This window comes from Dromiciops gliroides, chromosome 5 (genome assembly GCF_019393635.1).
Source record: "Dromiciops gliroides isolate mDroGli1 chromosome 5, mDroGli1.pri, whole genome shotgun sequence".
Taxonomy (NCBI): Eukaryota; Metazoa; Chordata; class Mammalia; order Microbiotheria; family Microbiotheriidae; genus Dromiciops; species Dromiciops gliroides.
Window position 1 is genome coordinate 224,985,866 of NC_057865.1, and position 18,897 is coordinate 225,004,762.

Consider the following 18,897-nt stretch of genomic DNA (forward strand, 5'->3'; position numbering starts at 1 on the left):
CCCACCAAGATTACCATATATATGTGTGTATACATATGTAAATTTCTTGAGGACCAGGACTACTTAGCTTTGTTCTTTATAACCCCAACACTTAGCTTCATGCTGGCCACTTAATAATACTCCCTACCTCTAGGAGTGAATCATCTACTTGAAAAAAGAGGAATCAGGATCACAGGTAAAGTAAATAGAGTATACGGACAAAATAAATTCAAGTTAATTTAGGGGAAGCACCAACAACTGGAGAAATCAGGAAAGATCTTTGTAAGGAGATGACAATTCAGCCCAACCTTAAAATCATCTTGCAATTCCAAGTAGAGTTGAAGCATAGGGAACAAAATCAAGGAGGCAGAAGGTGCTTTGCTGTATACATAGCAAGTAGATGGGTAATTCTGACTGGAGCAGAAGAGGAATGTGTAATCATTCTGGAAAAATAGACTGGAGCCAGATTGTGAAAGCTTTTAAATGTCAACCTGAAGACTGGGGATTTTATCCTAGAGGCAATTGTCAAAGAAGTTTTTTGAGCAGGGAAGAGATGTCTGAACTGTGCTTTAATAAAATCACTTTGAAAAAAACATCACTTTGGCAACGGTGTGGAAGGTAGCTTAGAGAAGGGAGAGAGAGGAAGAAAGGAGAATAATTAAGAAGTTGTTGAAATAATCCAGGCAAAATTTGATGAGGGTTTTTACTAGGTAGTGGCTCCATGTGAAGATGGATGGGAGAGATATTGAGAAGGTAGAATTAACAAGACTAGGCAGTCAACTGATTAGGGGTAAAGCCGGTTACGTACTCGGTAGTGTAGGGAACCTGAGTGACCAGAAGCATGGTGATGTCCTGGACATGGGGGGGGGGGGAGGGAAGAAAAATCGAAAGGAGGAGATAATGAGTTTGCCTATCATCATGGAAGTCTTAGGGGTAATCTAATTAGATGGAAGGCCTGGGAGTGGGTCTGTTATTTATTATCTTAAGAATGGATAGAAGGGGGCAGCTAGGTGGCACAGTGGATAGAGCACTGGCCCTGGAGTCAGGAGAACCTTAACACACTAACTGTGTGACCCTGGGCAAGTCACTTAACCCCAATTGCCTCACAAAAAAAAAAAAAGGATAGATATGGGGAGAAAGGAAAGGAAGGTAAGGGAAAATATTCTTACATAATCAGTGTGAACAAGTAGACATCTATACAAACAGGGAGGAGAGGAGTGTGGGGAAGATATGGCTGACGCTTGAACCTTACTCTCATGTAAACTGGTCAAAGGAAGGAAGAAAAATAGTCAGGTACAAAAGCATAACTCACTCATCAGGGAAATGGGAGAAGGGTAGAGGAAAGGAAGGATTAGACTTAAACAAAAAAAATTCTAAGAATGTGCTAAAATATTTCTCTTCTTGAAGTGGCAAAAAATGGAAACCTGAGGATTAATTAAACAAGTTATGGTACATAAATGTGATGGAATATTATTGTGCTGTAAGAAATGGAGACAGTTTCAAAGAAATCTGGGAAGATTTATATTGACTGATGCAGAGTGTACAGAAGCAGGATAACAGTGTATACAATGACAGCAAATGACAAAGACAAGTTTTCCTAAATAATCAGGAATTGTTATCTACATTTCAAGAGATGAAACATGTTACCCATCTCCTCATAAGAGACATGAAAGGCTAGGAGTAAAGAATGGGACTTTTGGGGGGGGGGGAGATATGAAAAAACAAGCTTACATTGTTGTTGTTGTTTTTTAAATATTTCCACATTAACCATGTTGTAAGAGAAGAATCAGAACAAAAGGGGGAAAAACGCAATAAAGAATAAACAGCAACAAAAGTGAAAATATATGCTTCAATCTGCATTCCGACTCCCTACTTCTTTTTCTAAACGTGGAGAGCATTTTCCTCCATGGAGACTTTTTTTTTTAACATGGCCAAATGTAGAAATTTGTTTTGTTTGGATATGGCCAATGGAGAAATTTGTTTGACTTATAGGTATGGGATGAACACTACCTGTGTATAACAGCGATTTTGATTTTCTTTCATTCCCAATCCCCAAGAGGGAAGAGTTGCTAGGGGTGACAGGGGAGAGGAGAGAAGGCAGATTTTTGCTGATTTTAACTATATGTGTATATACTTTTTAAAAATAGATAAATTAGTTTTGAAAATTATCTTTGAGACTGATAAACGCTGGGGACGGAGATCGAAACAAGAATTAGGCAACCTCTCCCACTTTCTCTCCCCGATCACACTTATTGGACCTCACCTCCACACGTGAGATTGGACCATCCACGGTAAAATGGCGAGCGCCACCAAAGAACTACAACTCCCATGAAGCAATTGGAGTGAGGGCGGAAATGACCTTGATTCCCCCAAAGGCCTTGTTGGAAAAGGGCAGCTGCTCCAGTATCGGAATAATGGAAAGATCTGGATAAAGGACAGTGAAGTGGAAAAGTCGGCGGTGTGGAGAGCCTGATGGACGTTTTCGTGACTCCTCTAGGTGTTCCTCAAGGATTTTCCATAGGTACGCCGGGTAATCGAGGTCCCATGATGCTTAAGGAAAAAGACAGCCGCCATTGTTCCTTTCCTGGGAAACTCCGCCCCCGGGGAGCGGACACGTGAGAGATTTTGGACGGAAGTGACGACACGATCGTATCGTTAAATAAGACGCGCAAGAGGCGTTCTCTCTCTTCTTCTTAGCGCCATCTTGTCGAGTGAGTGCTTTCTCCTTTTCCACCCTCTTAGCAGGAGTTCACAATCCGCTGCCATCGGGAGGCAGCGTTTGCTATCCGCCGTCCAGACTAACCTTGTTGTTTTCCTTTCTCCCTAACAGTTTCCGCTGCGCCATGAGAGCCAAGGTAAGTGGGGTCACCTGGACCCAGATCTGGGGCAGAGGAGTCGCTGGAGAGGGAGGCCCATTTGGCCTAAAGAGAAGGGGTTAAGGAAGGTGCGGCCTTGGCTTGGCGTTTTGCCCGCCAAGATCCGAGGGCTCCGGGGCCTGGGTGAGGTGTAGAAGATGAAATCTTGATTTTCCGGGTAGGAAGGCAGGAAAGGGAGCAGGAGTGGGGGTGGGGGACAGTTGCTGCTGGGGTGGAGGGGAGAACGGGGCGTCAGTGTTGGACCTGGAGATTCTCAAGGTTCAATGCTGGCCGGATTGCTTTTAAAGTCTCAGCACCAAACGCCCGGGGTGAGATGAACACTACCGCGTATCGTAACCAAATGAATGCACCGAGTTTTCTGGGCTAGACCCGATTTTAAGGAAAGAAGATAGATTTTTGGCAAAGCGAGAAAGGATCATGCGCCCGATTATGTTTTGGAAAACATGAGTTAAATGTAGAAGCAGTGTGGATTCGGTTGCTTGCTTTGGGGACTTACTGTTATGGGTACTAACTGACTGTTGTTATTTTACTTCGGCTCGTATTGGACTACAGTGGAGGAAGAAGCGAATGCGTAGGTAAGTAGAGTTCCTTAAGATGGGGGTTGTGGGTGGCTGTGATAAAATTGAAAGAAAAAATATGTAGTCGTTAGGTTGAAACTGTTCGCGACTTTTTAAAATTAACTCTTCAAAAAGAAGAAAGTTGGGAGGAAAAACTGGGTTCGTTTCTCGATTCCCTTTTTTTTTGCTCGTGCGATTGCTGTCAGTGGGAACAAAATGCATTAGGTGAATACGTTCACTGACTCCCTTAAAGGAAGTTGGAGGGCTTACCTGGTGGTTCCCATTTACAGGCTGAAACGCAAGAGGAGAAAGATGAGGCAGAGGTCCAAGTAATCAGACCGTGCTGAGCACTGAGGCCACAGGAGCAGAGATGGAATGACCCTTGGTGACATTCTCGAAGGCAGAAATCATCTGGAAACTTCATCTCCCTACGAAGCACTATGCTAGCTCTACCATCTGACGAAGGACCACCATTTGACAATTCCCTGACAAAAGGACATGCCACCTAACCTTTTTGATTTTGTGCCGTGGGACTCCTATCATTCCGGACTGGTTGTTCTTTGTGGCTTAGTGTAGCACACCTGTACAATAAATCCTCGCAACTTCTTGTTTGAAAAAATGAGCTTGTGTGTTATTTCGAGGTCTTGGTGCCTGTTGATGCCATTTTTGTGCAGTGAGGGGTTATAAGGGAAATTCATAAGACAGGGAATTGACATGATTGTTTACTTGAGGGCAGGGGAACAAAAAGATGTCTGGCTCTGCAGTGAGTTCTAGGCGATGAAAATTGATGGAACAGGAGTTGATTTTGGGAGATGGGGGCAGGACTGGGTGGAATAGATGCCGGAATGGGGGGAGGTATTAAAAAATTGGCGCCCCCGGGCATTGTGGGAGGGTGGGGCAAGCTGACCGCGGTTTAGGCTAGTACCCGAGTGCGCGCAGCTTCCTGGTTGTCGCGCCGTGCAAAGCGTTCTGTTACCATCGTAACGCGCGGAGCCTGCTGGGAGCTTCCTGGAGCCGATTGCGCAGCTACCGCGTCGATCGAGTTTGGTTCCGGGGCTAGATCCTAGAGTGTCGCCGCTTCCTACGGAAGCGGAAGTACCTCTAGGTGGGCGGCTCTTTGTCAGAGTCGGAGCCGGCAGGCGGTACTGGCGGCTGCATCAGGGACAGCGGTGGCTGCGGCTGCAGGTGAGGGAGGGGGAGGCGGCGCCCGAAGGGGAGGAGCCGGGGCTGGCCCCAAACGCCTGCCTGGTCTGGCTCGGCCGCAGGCCGGCCAGCGGGGCCGCTCTGTGAGTCTAGGCCCCTCGCCGGGGGTTCTTGAGCACAGGTACTCCCCTTCGCTCAGCACACCCCTCTCCCTGCCCCGTGACGTCACGGATCCCTGGGCTTCCGACTGGGGCTCTGGGTGAGTGGCTGAGCCCGTGCCTGCCGCCCCGCGCCCGGCGCGCCGCGGGGCTGCTTAACCCCCAGGGCCCCCGCTCTCACCTCCCAGCTTCCGCCGGACTGGTGTTCAGCAGCCCCAGGCAAACCCTGGGTATCCACGCGGTTTTCCCCAGTCTCCTTCCGGCCCGAAGTTCTGCTTTCCCACGCGTATCGCCACATTTCGTTACCCCGGTTCTGTCTTGTTCCCGTACCCTCTTTCCTCATTACCATCACCTCCCTTTGACAGGAAGGAAACAGAACTGAGACCCTGGAACCTAAGGGACCTGGCATCCTAAGTCAAGACTCTTCAGAGGGCAGACCCTCCCCAATCCTTCTACCCTATTGGACTCTGCAGCTTCATGGAAACCCGCAGACCTCCCCTAAGGCTCTGCCACCCGCTCAGATCCCATCAGTGATGTGGAGGTGGATTCCTGCCCTAGCCCCAGACTTTACCTGAGCTCGCTTAGGTATCTATCCTGGGACAGTTGTGAGGGGAGAGAGTGTGCAGTGAGCACGGGCTCAGGATGGATGTTGTTTAGCTCGCCGATTTTAATCCAAAGCACTCGTCATCTCTTTGAGCACCAGTTTTCCCACTCTAGGTCCTACTTCCTTAATTGCAACCATTGTTGCTGCATGTCTTTTGTTGCATCTTGGGTCAGTTAGGCCCATTTGAAGGAGGGCTAAGGAGGGAATCCAGGGTTAAAAATAATCTGGGCAATGGGAGTAAAGCGGGAGAGGCTTCACTGATTCAAGGAAAGAATGATGGCGTTGCCTTCCCTGAGCAGCAGAGGGGGCCTGAGCATCATGTGGAAAATACTTAGGGGTAAGACGTGGTAACAGACAGCAAACCTGGGCCAGAGGGTGATACAGGCAGTGGACTTAATAGTTCAGATGTCCCTTGAGGAAAGAGGAAGATTTAAGAGGATTTTATAGAGTCTATAAATAAATAGGAACTTTATGAGTGTGAGGAGTATCCTGGCTCAGTGTTCAGTCAAACCTCTCATGAAATCCATCTGAGCAGGGGTGGGGTTTTGAGGAGTAGGAGGTGAGAAGGGGTATTGGTAACAGAGGAGGGACTGAAAGAAGGTTTCTGTGGAGTTGACAGAGTTCAGATTAACTTCCTCCTCCCATTTTGGCCTTGTTTCCCAAAAAGCTTTTTATCCTGGGGGTGGGGAGACAACAGCTGCTGAATCCTTCTCCTCCCCATGTAATAGACACCCAGAAAAGTTTAGGGCCTTCCCAAGGTGGTGACACTTCTCCCTTCCTCCACGGTTCCACAGAGTCTGGAAATGTGGAATATAGAAGCCACTCTACCCCCACCCCTTCAGGAGCTCTAGGAAGGGTACAGAGTAAACCAGAGCATACAAATGAAGGTTGTGCCCCTATTGTCCTTTTCCCTAGTGCCCTCTTAGCATCCTGTTCCCAACTCCTCACCCCGTCCCCCAAGCTTATTCAAACACTTATGAGAAGTTTTGATTTCATTCCCATAACTTTAATAAGGTCAGTGAGAGGGGGAGGTAGAATCATACACTACCCTCCTCTTCAGCTAACCCTCATTAATCAGCAGGTGGGTGGCTTAACCATCCCCCTTGCCCCCCCCTTTTTCCTTCTCCCCTGCCCAAAATAAGCAAGGAAAGTGAATCAACAAGATCAGGTGCACAGTGGGTTGGGCAAGACCTTTCCTGATACTCTTCATACTCCAGCAGCGACAACAGTTCCAGTCTGTAAGAATGGTAGGCACAGAATCTACTAGTGGCCCCTTCGGCCAGTGTCTCACTGCCAAGAATAGGGAGAAGCAGGGTCCTTTTCCAGGGATTCCTTTATCTGACACTGCTTTCCTTTTTCCTATTTGTACCCAAGGGTGGCAGAAAAGGAAGAAGCCACTCATTTGGAGTGGGACCAGGATGCCTGACCGAGATGGCTATACCAATGGCACAGGGAGCAGCAATGGAGGCTCTGGAGGTGGTGGCGGTGAGGAGACCAGTGGAGCTGGGTCAGGAGCTAATGCAGGCAGCTCAGATGCTATCTGCCGAGACTTTCTGAGAAATGTGTGTAAGCGGGGCAAACGCTGTCGCTACCGCCACCCGGACATGAGTGAGGTCTCCAACCTGGGTGTGAGCAAGAACGAATTCATCTTCTGCCATGACTTCCAGAACAAGGAGTGTAGTCGTCTGAACTGCCGATTTATCCATGGCTCCAAGGAGGATGAGGATGGCTACAAGAAGACAGGTGAACTCCCCCCACGGCTAAGGCAGAAGGTGGCAGCCGGCCTGGGCCTCTCCCCAGCTGACCTCCCCAATGGCAAAGAGGAGGTTCCTATCTGCCGAGACTTTCTCAAAGGGGATTGTCAGCGAGGAGCCAAGTGCAAATTCCGGCATCTGCAGCGGGATTTTGAGTTTGAAGCTCGGGGTGGGGGAGGCACTGGTGGAGGGGGGTCTGCAGGTTCAGTGCCCACCAACCGTCGCCACGATCTTTATGACACATACGATCTTCCAGACCGGGGCTTTGAGGACCATGAGCCGTGCCCCAAACGTCGTCGGGGAGGGGGTGGGTGTGCCCCAGATGGTTCCCACTTTGAGACATTTGAGTACAGCCTGGCCCCACCCCGGGGGTTGGAGTGTCGATTGCTAGAAGAGGAGAATGCTATGCTCAGGAAGCGGGTGGAGGAGCTCAAGAAGCAGGTCAGCAACTTGTTGGCCACCAATGAAGTCCTGTTGGAGCAGAACGCCCAGTTCCGTAACCAGGCCAAGGTCATGACGCTGAGCTCCACAGCACCAGCCACAGAACAAACGTTGGCACCCAGCGTGGGCACTGTCACCAACTACAACCATGGCATTGCCCAGACACACACCACACTCAGCAGCCAGGCCCTGCAGCCTAGACCTGTGTCCCAGCAAGAGCTTGTAGCCCCCACAGGTGCACCAGCTGCCCCACCGACTAATGCAGCACCTCCCACAGCACCACCACCCCCACCACCACCCCCCCCACCTGAACCCAGAGATCACACCGCTCTCAGCCGCCCTGGCCCAGACAATTGCCCAAGGCATGGCCCCGCCTCCAGTCTCTATGGCCCCGGTGGCCGTGTCTGTGGCCCCTGTGGCTGTTTCAATGGCCCAGCCACTGGCAGGAATCACAATGAGCCACACCACCACCCCCATGGTGACTTACCCCATTGCCTCACAGAGCATGCGCATCACTGCCATGCCACACTGACCAGGTCACTGGACACTTCTTTGATACTGCCTCCCTGGCAAAGAGGGTGGGAAAAGAGGGCTCCTTCATCTTTTCATCTTCATGTGTGTGGAAGGGACCACATGAGGGAATAAGGATAGCAGACTTATGAGTACTGGGTATGTTCTCCTAGAACAGGTGAGGGAATGTTAGACTTTCCCCAGCCTCCTAAGAAACGAACCTTTCCAGCTTCCCTCAAACCCAACCGGAGGGGTCTGCAAGGGAACAAGGACTGCAGGCCACCAGGAGAGGCAGGGATGACTGAAGGGTTTTTGCATCCCCAGAAAGATATGACTGATGGGATATTGAGCTCTCCCAAATGCTGCCCTCCCCCAGCATAGACTCTAGCACTGATTTTTGAAAATGACCCCAAGCCCTGTAAAGGGAAGGGGGGATGGGGTCAAGGAGAGTCAGAATACGGAGCTTTCAGACTCAGAGATTGACCCGTTCTCAGTGTGAGAATTCCTCTGGGCCCAGCATTGGGGAGAGGAATACCAGGAGGCCCTAATGTTTTAGGGCAGTGAGCTAAGGAATTGTTAACCCAGGTGGGGTTAGGAGTCCACAGAGCAGGGCCCTACCATTTTCCAAAGAAATAAAATAATTATTTTTAACAAAAGGAGGCAATGGAGACTTACTGGGAGGTTATGTGTGTTGGGAGTCCTGTTTTAAAATATGAACATAACCCACCCCAGGCAATCTGGAAATGGCTTTGTAGGGGACAATGAGAAGAGCCAAGGATCCCAGGACTCGGAAAAGCTCTGGGGATCTGTAAAGAATCAAGTTGGGGGTAAGGGGACTAGCAACACATGGTAAGGTTTAAAAATAACCTGTCTGTGTCTTGAATGCAGTGTTATTCCCAGGCAGCCTTGCTAACCAGGGCTCCTAGGGTCATTGGTGGAGGAGGGGTAGTGAAAGGTATTGCTGGGAAGCCAGGATGGGGGTGTTCATCTAGCTGACAGATTCGGCTCTTTCCTCCCTGACTTTGAAATAGCAGGTGCTAGAGAAGTTGGGGGGGGAGGGGAGATATCCATGGCAAATGGATTGTATGCCAAGCAAAGTTTCATTCTCTGTCCAACTGCATCTGTGAAGTTGTCTAGTGGCCACTGATGCCTCTCCTGGCCCTCCTTACCTCAGAAAGCCAACAGACTGAGTCATATTGTGGTAAAAGGGTAATTTCTTATGAATCTCCCTGTTTAGCTGATCCCTTTCCTAACACCTATAAGGAGGACATAGAGATTCTATTCCATCCCTTAAGGTTACCAGTGTGGGGCTTCATCAGCTCCTCTTGTGAGTTGAAACTTCAGTAGTTGGTTGAGCTAAGGACAAAATCAGAAGTGTCATCTTATTGGACATCATGTTTGTTAGCAGGGAAGGGTGAGGTTGGGTTGGACTTTCCTATGCTATCTTTCAGGACCTTTCAAATAGACCAGAACCCCTGATTCTTTCATTCTCTGGTTGTGTCCCCCATGTTCACACTCAGGGTCAGAAGCCAAAAATAAAGACGTGCCAGAAGATTGGAAACAGCCAGTTTTTTTTAAATGATAGATTCTAGAAACTAGACCAGTAAGCTTGGCATCAGTCCCTGGAAGAATTCTAAAAATGGATTATTAAACAATTGCTCATGAGCACTTGAAAAAGAATGTGGTGTACACCAGAAGCCAGCATGGGCTCATTGACAGGGTGATGTTCCTGTCCTGTTAATCTCTAACCCTGTTACCCCCTCCCATCTGCCTTCTCAGCCTCTTGCTCACAAGCAGTGGAGTTTCTGGAAGAAGTCACAAAACCAAGCTGGCTGTCTCCCCCACAAATTTGTGCTCTTCGACTGCTCCTCACTGTTTCACACTCCTTTCACTTATCTTTTTTGTCCCCTATCAAGTTCCCCCAAACAGCTGTTCTAAATCTCCTTTATTCTCAAATACTCAAAAAAGTGAACCTTGTTTACCACATTCCTGAGAAGATCGAAGCCATTTATCTTTACCTCTCCTTCATCTCTACAACTTAAGATCTTTTTCTCTATCATCCTTTGATAGAGTTTAAGGGATTGGGTTAGGGTTTTTTTTTGGGGGGGGGGAGTTGGTTTAAAAAAAAATTTTTTTTGTATTTGTAACCCAAGCACCTGGATTAGATCACTTAATAAATTTTGAGTGTTTGATTTGTCCTAGAAATAAGATGCATCTTCTGCCAAAGCCAGCCCCTCTACTCATGCCCATTTCCATATTCCCTCCACTCTCTTCCAGGACTTCTCCACTGACCCATCTCTTTACTGTTTCATCTTCATTCTCATTCCTCTAAACATGCTCAGGTATCCTAATGAAAACCCTCCTTTGACCATACACCATCCTGTAAACTGCCTTTCTGTCTCCCGTTCAGTGCTAATCCAGGAGTGGGGAAAAGTCTATACTTGATACTGACCCACCCCTTCTCAATATTCCCTCCCTCTTCAGTCTACTTTACAACTGCACCACAGTACCGAAACATAGTGAACTAATGGCATAATCTAGTGACTGCTTCTCAAGTGTTCATCCTGAAGCATTTGACATTCCCTACTTCCTTCACTTCTGTGTCATTATTCTCTCCTTGTGACCCTTGTACCTTTCTGACTTATCTATGTACCTTCTTCACTGATGCTTATTATTTCTTTGCCCTCTTAAGTGTGTCTCCCAAGACTGTTCTTAGCCTTTCTTTCTCTATATACAATCTCAATTTGCAAATTTGATTCACTCCCATGTCTTCCAATCATTGCCTCTATGTAGATGACTTCCAGTTCTATATCTCCAGTATGCTTCTTCCCTTATTCCCTTAGCTAAAAATAATCTCTATTTTGTAGACCGATAATGAACACCTTCGCCAGTGTGTTGAAGGCCATGGACCCCTTTTCAGAGAGGATTTTTTTAAAGGCATTAAGTAAAAAGAATTACAAAGAAAACCAATTACATTGAAATACAGTTGTCAAAACATTTTAAAAACACGTTCGTGAACCTCCCAGGTTAAGAAACCATCCCTGTCTTAGACTTCTCCCTCTGACCTTTTCTATAGATTCAATCATTTTCTTCCTGGTATTATATACTTATTTGTGTACATGTCTAACCCTGTCTTTTTATTATACTAGAATACTCTCTCCTTGAGGGCAGAGACTTTGTCATTTCTTTATGAGCACCTAGCAAGTGCCTTGCATATAGTAGATGCTTAATGGTGGTTCAATTGAGCTAAAAACAAGTCACATTCAACTAACATTATTTCTTTCTCTTCTTTTTGGATAGAATACCAAATTGGTAGAACAGACACAGTGTCTTGATTTTATCAAGGCATTTGATATTCATAACAGTCTTGCAGATAACTGGAGAAACAGGGGCTATACATAACTTTTAGTTAGGTGTATCCAAAGTGTTGCTTGCAGGCCTGGATGAAGGCATTCTTCTGGACACTTCTTTTTCAATCTTTCTCTCAGTTAATATTAATTAGCAACTGTGTAGATGACAAAGTGAAAAGAAATTGCTAATTTCTTAGGTGAGAGAATCAAAACTAAGGTGGTTTTTTTTTAACAAACTGGAATGCTGGACTCTACCTTTGCATTGTCTGTCCCCCTGTGACTGGACTTCCTGTCGCTAGGAATGCATACTCTTCATCTCTGACCCTTAGAAACCCTACTTTCTTTCAAGGCTCAAATCAATCACCATTTCCTACATAAGGTCTTTCCTGTTTCTTTATCTACTAATGACCTTCCCCCTGCCCCACCACCCCCCAAAATTTACTTTTTATTTTATATAAACTTACATGTGTCTGTTTCGTCTGTAATCCTCCTGGAGGGGCAGGAACAATTCCATTTTTGTCTTTGCCCCACAACTAGCACAATGTGTAGCATATAGCTGGTGCTTAATGCTTATTGATTGAGCCAAAAGATTAATAGGAATTCAACAATTAAATCAACATTTACTGAGCCATCTCTACTGTGTATAGAGCCCAATGCTAGGCCCCTGGGGAAGTATACAGTTTAGAAAAATTATGATTTCCCCTCTTGTTCAGTTTACAGTCTGGCAGTGACACTCAAATTACTAAAATAATAATATAGATATAGATATACAAGAAAGAGATGGAAAGATCATCACCAAGTATAGGATCCAGGAGAAGACAGCAGTTGATTTGAGCTTTAAAGGAAAGGTAGGGGGTTTTTTTGTTGTTGTTTTTTTGTTTTAGTGAGGCAATTGGGGTTAAGTGACTTGCCCAGGGTCACACAGCTAGTAAGTTTTAAGTGTCTGAGGCCGGATTTGAACTCAGGTACTCCTGACTTCAGGGCCGGTGCTCTATCCACTGCGCCACCTAGCTGCCCCTGAAAGGTAGGTTTTTAACTAAGGTGGGGAGAGCAGCATTCCACGTTCTGAGAATACCTTTCACAATCAGGAAAGTACAGAACATGTAAGGAAGGTGGCAAGGAAGGAGAATGGTTTGGCCAGAATATCCAAGTAGAGAGGTGCCATTAGTTAGTTGGAGACTCAAGTCTAACTCAAGAGAAGCCAAAGCTAGAGACTGAAATAGGGGAGTTGTATATGTAGTATGGTACACATAACAATTACTTAATAAATGCATTTTCATTCACTCATTCCATAATAGCTGGTGCTTTAGAAGTAATGAGATTGAGAAAGAGCGGAACCAATAACCAAACTTTAATAAATACCCTTTTTAAGAGGTCAGGTTGAGGAAAAAGAGATAGGACTGGTTTAAAGAGGTAGGAGAATGAAGAAGCTAAAAGAGGAAAGGATATCCAGAAAGAGGAGGGGATCATTAATGTCAAATGCTAAAGAGAGGTCAAGGAAGATGACCGGGAAAAAAGACCATTGGATTTTATGTGACTTTTTTTGGGGGGGAGACCAAGTCTTCATATCTTGCCAGTGGCCACTCACAACTGGACCCCACTGCTGGTCAGCATAGACCCTTTGGCTCTGTTAATGATCTGGGCTGGTTTGCTTCTCCTTATGCAGCCTAGTGCCTCCCTCCTCACATCACTCACCATATGAGTGGAGAAGTGAGTGTAGACATATAATGGCCTTTTCCCGGCTGCACCTCAGAATTCCCAAACTCAAGCAATCCATCTGCCTCAAGCACCCCATAAGGAAGTGCTACTAGTGTGTGTCATCTTGCCTTTGATGACTGTAGTTTTAGTGGAGTGGTGGAAATGGAGGCCATCGCAAGGGTCAGTGATAAAATGGCAGGATGAAAAGGTAACTACTTTTTTAAAAATTGGCCATGATAGAGAGGAGAGAGATTACATCAGATGGATTTCTGAAAGAAGACTTTAAGATATTTGCAGATAAGCCAAAAAAGTGAAAGCGAGATTAAAGATTCCTGAAAAGGTAGCTGCCATTGTGAAGTAGGAAGAGCACTAGACTTCAAGTCAGGAGAGATCTTGGTTTGAATATACAGTAGCATGATCTTAGGCAAATCACAACATCTCTGAAGCTCAATTTTCTCCTCTGCAAAATTGGGATACTGATAAAATGCCATATAAATGTGAACTACTGTTGTAAGATGAATTCTGGAACAGTCATGGAGAAGGCAAAAGGTCATAGAATGAAGGGTAGAGTGATTACTTTTAACAACAAGAAAAATTATTCAGGGGCAGCTAGGTGGCACAGTGGATAGAGCACCAGCACTGGAGTCAGTAGGACCTAAGTTCAAATCTGGCCTCAGACAGTTGATACTTACTACCTGTGTGACCCTGGGCAAGTCACTTAATCCCAATTGCCTCACCAAAAAACCCCCAAGAAATTGTTCAGTTGAGTCTGACTTTTGTGACCCCATTTGGGATTTGGGAGGCAAAGATGCTGCAGTGGTTTGCCATTTCCTTTTCCAGCTCATTTACAGATGAGGAAACTGAAGCAGACAGGGTTAAGTGACTTGCCCAGGGTCACACAGCTAGTGTCTGAGGCCAGATTTGAACTCATGAAGATGAGTTCCTGAGTCTAAACCCACTTCTCCATCTACTGCGCCACATAGCTGCCCTTTTCTTTTTTTTTTTTTTTAGTGAGGCAGTTGGGGTTAAGTGACTTGCCCAGGGTCACACAGCTAGTAAGTGTTAAGTGTCTGAGGCCGGATTTGAACTCAGGTACTCCTGACTCCAGGGCCGGTGCTCTATCCACTGAGCCACATAGCTGCCCCTGCCCTTTTCTTTTAATACAGGAGGGAAAATGGGTAAAAAAGGATAATTTTTAGAATAAAAGAAAAAAAGAAAAAAAATAGGAAAGTCAAAAGAGTTTAGATGGCCACGATCTTCTCATGGTGAAATAGGAGGCTACCTCCATCTCTTGAAAGTGTGAGGAGTGATTAGAAGCCTGAGGAGAAAGGGAAAAGTTTGGAGCAACCCCTGTTGGAGTTGAGATACGACAATAAGACTAGAATAAAATGATTGTCAAGTAACAGTGAGGGCCCGTGGGAGCTTTTGTACTATAAATTTGTATGAAATAAAATTCATATGCAACATTTTGTATATACATTCCATGTGATGCTTTGTATGTACACTACATGGGACAGTGCAGCAAACGGGCAGACCAAATCAACTCATGCCTCAGAAAGGCAATGTGCCCCTATGTTTTTTGGGTTTGTTTTGTTGTTGTTGTTGGGTTTTTTTGTTTTGTTTTATTAAGTAATTGGGGTTAAGTGACTTGCCCAGAGTCACACATCGAGTTAAGTATTAAGTGTCTGAGGCCGGATTTGAACTCAGGTCCTCCTGACTCCAGGGCTGGTGCTTTATCCACTGCACCACCTAGCTGCCCCAACCCTAAGTTAATTATCTAAGTTGCCCGTGGAGCGGCACTCTCCTGGAGTCCATAACTTGCCCAGTAACCACCTCAGTTCCTCTCCCGCACGTGTCTGTAGTCTTCCTACAGACTGTATTATCCTCCCTGGCCACCAGATGATGCTCTGCCTACACATGCCCAGGTTGCTCCTCCAGCTGTCACAGCATGTCCCTTAAGAGCCAAAACTGGTCGAGTTCAGATATTAGTCAAAATGACAAAAATCTGAAATCTGTGACTAGATCTGCCACCTCACATCTGGAATCTCTTCTCTCAATTATTAACACCCCGCCACACACACACACACACACACACACACACACACACACACACACACACACACTCCACCAGTCACAGGAGACAAATACTCAAACTACTATGGCTAAGGAACCGAGGGAATATGGCAAAGAAGAAACAAAGCAGATTAATCACTCCTCCCCCAAAGCTTCCTCCCATTTGCCCTCCCGATTCTTCAGGTAGATAGGGGAAGTTCTTAAACCACGGACACTTACTGATCAGGAGAAGGAAGATGGGCACGTGTGTCTAGCCTGGAGAGCTTCTAGCCCAGTTCCATAGTGCCTATCTCTTGCCACCTCAGTTCTCTGAGGCTGAAGATTCAGGGGAAAGAGTAGTCATAATTTTGCCTCGTCTTTTTCTTCTAGTTCTAATCACCAGCAAGTAGTCTTGGGTCTCAGCAACTTTCTCATGTGGTATAGGTCTAGTCTACCTCATAGAAATTCCACCATTCTCCATTTGCACAAGAAACAGGAAATCCAGAATCCCAAAGTCAAGAAAGAAACAGAGCTAGCCAAATTTTGGTCTCCAAGGTCCAGGTCTTGTCCACTCTATCTTCTTGCCCATTTCAAGTGCAAGATCCCTGACTTGCCTGGGAAGGGGGAAGGAAAGGACCTCAGGCTCTCTTTCAAGATGAATCATCATCACTGTGGGCCAAAAGGTAAATAATCACATAAGAGTACACACATGGCAGGGATGGACACAGGTTACACAAAACTTTCTCCACTGTTCAACAGACTAAGAGTAAGAGTATAAAAATCATGGGGCAGCTAGGTGGCACATTGGATAAAGCATTGGCCCTGGATTCAGGAGGACCTGAGTTCAAATTGTGTGACCCTGGGCAAGTCACTTAACCCCAATTGCCTCACTAAAAAAAAAAAAAAAAGATCAATGGCATCAGATGGGAAAGGACTGTGTGGCAATTTTAGTTCTGTGACTTAAGATGGTTAATGGTTCATTAAAGTTTATTAAAGACAGTGGAATCGAGACTGGGCATAGAAGCAAGTTAAATTGAAGTCAATTTTTTTTTTCAGGGCAATGGGGGTTAAGTGACTTGCCCAGGATCACACAGCTAGTAAGTGTCAAGTGTCTGAGGCCGGATTTGAACTCAGGTTCTCCTGAATCCTGGGCCAGTGCTTTATCCACTGTGCCACCTAGCCACCCCTGAAGTCAATTTTAAATGGGTCAAAGAGCAAGAGGGCACAATGAGAAAAAAAATGTAACATCTAACAAATCGATCCATCGAATTGATTGTACAGGTTGGGACTTCAGGTGAAGGAGAGTGGGGAAGGGGGAAGAGAGAATCCTGCCTTGAGAGCAGTTCATGTGAAAAAGACAAGGGGCAGGGGCAGCCAGGTGGCGCAGTGGATAGAGCACCAGCCCTGGATTCAGGAGGACCTGATTTCAAATCTGGCCTCAGACACTTAACACTTACTAGCTGTGTGACCCTGGAGAAGTCACTTAACCCCCATTGCCCTGCAAAAAAAAAAAAAAGACAAGGGGCAAAAGGACAAGTTCAATATTAGTTAACAATATGGTCTGTCTAAAAAGCTAATTTGCCCTTAAGTAGCATTCAGGGAAATAATAGAGGGCATAAGATCACAGACTTAAAATTGTAAGGAATCTTTGAAATTATCTTCTAAAACAACTGAGAAGTTGTAGCTTACCCCCAGATCCCATAGGAAGTGTAGTAGACTCAGGATCTAAACCTAGGTCCTGTGACTTCAAACCCAAGACTCTTTTCATTATGCCACAATGTCCTAGTGATGGGATTTGAATTCTTGTCATGAGGAATGATTAATAGACCTGAGAATGTTTAGCTTGGAGAAGATGAGTGTGGGAGATGGTAGAGAGAGTCCTATTAATAGCAGGTGACAGTCTTATTGTCCTCTATCATGATCAGACTACATCTGTGTTTAACATTGAGTTCAGGTCGGGGAACTACATTTAAAGAGGGACTTTAACAAATATAAACTCTCTGAAGGCAAAAAAAACCCAACCCATTTTTGTTGCACTTAGTAGGTGCTTAAGGAATGCTTGTTGACTGATTATCAAAGGAGTATGTTATGGCTCTATCAGGTACCTGCTCCATTTCCTATCACCATCCAACAACAGCAGACCATTTCCTTAGAGTAATACTTCATGGATTTAGAATCTTGTTGACATGGGTACTGTATATTCTTACCAGGTTGCAACCCCCATCCTCCCATCACTTGTAAATGATCTTGGTAAATGCTTGTGGCTGAAAAATCCATCAATTTCTGCCTAACTTATTAAAGAACTTCTCTAAATGGGTCCTGGGACTACAGACATACCAGACTCACACTCAGAGTCTTTCTTCTTTGGTGCCAGAGCTTATGGTCTTCTGCCTCAAGAACCCAAGATAACTTTAGAACAATAATGAGGCGGGGGCAGCTAGGTGGCACAGTGGATAGAGGACGGGCCCTGGATTCAGAAGGACCTGAGTTCAAATCTGGCTTCAGATACTTGACACTTACTAGCTGTGTGACCCTGGGCAAGTCATTTAACCCTCATTGCCCTGCCCCCCCCCAAAGATAATGATAATAAAAAGAGACGACCTGACTGTAGCAGAAGTTACTAGTTATAAAGGTGATTAAATAAGGTGGGGGCCACAGTTTGATCTGCCTACTTCCCCTTCTTTAAACAACAACAACAACAACAACAACAACAACAACAACAACAACGGGGCAGCTAGATGGCACAGTGGATAGAGCACCGGCCCTGGAGTCAGGAGTACCTGAGTTTGAATCCGGCCTCAGACACTTAATACTTAACTAGCTGTGTGACCCTGGGCAAGTCACTTAACCCCAATTGCCTCACTAAAAACCAAAACAAAACAAAATAAAACAACAACAACAACAAGGGGGGCAGCTAGGTGTCGCAGTGGATAAAGCACCGGCCCTGGATTCAGGAGGACCTGAGTTCAAATCCAACCTCAGACACTTGACACTTACTAGCTATGTGACCCTGGACAAGTCACTTAACCCTCATTGTCCCATAAAAAACAAAACCAAACAAAAAAAACTATAATGAGGCACTTGAGAATGGCTTTAGTGGTGGTCACAGGATCCTAGGTGAAGTATGCCCCATGTAAGATGTGTTTGCCATTATAGATTGTTTAAATGCAGCTCGAAGGGTCACACATAGGCTCCCGTATAGCTCCAGAGCTGGAAGGGGCTTCAGAGATTCTAGTCCAACCCTTTCTTTTTATAGATGAAGACATTGAAGCTCAGTGACTTGTCCACATTTATAGGGGCATACTTATAAATTACATATTAATTTGCATATAATTATACAACATGTAATTACAAAGCAAATGCTAAATGACATATTAATAAAAGTTGTGATCCTAGGGAGTTTCAATATCTCCACCATCCCACTCTTTAGAAATTATACTGATGGTAAATGGCCACTGCCTTCCTCCCCTCTCCCTCCCTTCTCCCCTCCACCTTCCCAGTCTTTTCATTACCTCCAACCACCACCAGATGGCACGTAGGCAGTAGGGATGCCAAGGAGAAGGCAGGAAGATGAGGTGTTTATGTACCAGATGTCTGCATTGCAGCTTCTGGGCTTGGGTACTTCTTGGCTCCAGCTGGGGGAGGGGACTTGAGGGATCCAGGCTCTCCTTTGCCTATCAAGGTGAGAGCCTGATTTTTCCGATGCTCAGATATGAAGGGTTAGGGAACCCCCAGAGGACAACTTAGCCTGCAGATACAGTCAGTCTGGGCTAGT

The 18,897-nt window shown here is 45.8% G+C and overlaps 1 protein-coding gene and 1 long non-coding RNA gene across 2 annotated transcripts; both read left to right on the forward strand.

Moving 5' to 3' along the window:
• The first annotated feature begins 2,579 nt into the window (after positions 1 to 2,579).
• Positions 2,580 to 4,031, forward strand: LOC122727464. Its single transcript, XR_006353147.1, has 4 exons — positions 2,580 to 2,690; positions 2,810 to 2,834; positions 3,408 to 3,430; positions 3,703 to 4,031. It is a non-coding gene; the product is annotated as an uncharacterized LOC122727464 (long non-coding RNA).
• Positions 4,032 to 5,377: 1,346 nt separating this feature from the next.
• Positions 5,378 to 10,762, forward strand: ZC3H10 (zinc finger CCCH-type containing 10). Its single transcript, XM_043969077.1, is given in 3 exon segments — positions 5,378 to 5,654; positions 6,692 to 7,803; positions 7,805 to 10,762. Coding segments are annotated over 3 exon segments (1,416 nt in total). The 5' UTR covers positions 5,378 to 5,590; the 3' UTR covers positions 8,045 to 10,762.
• The last annotated feature ends 8,135 nt before the right edge of the window (positions 10,763 to 18,897 follow it).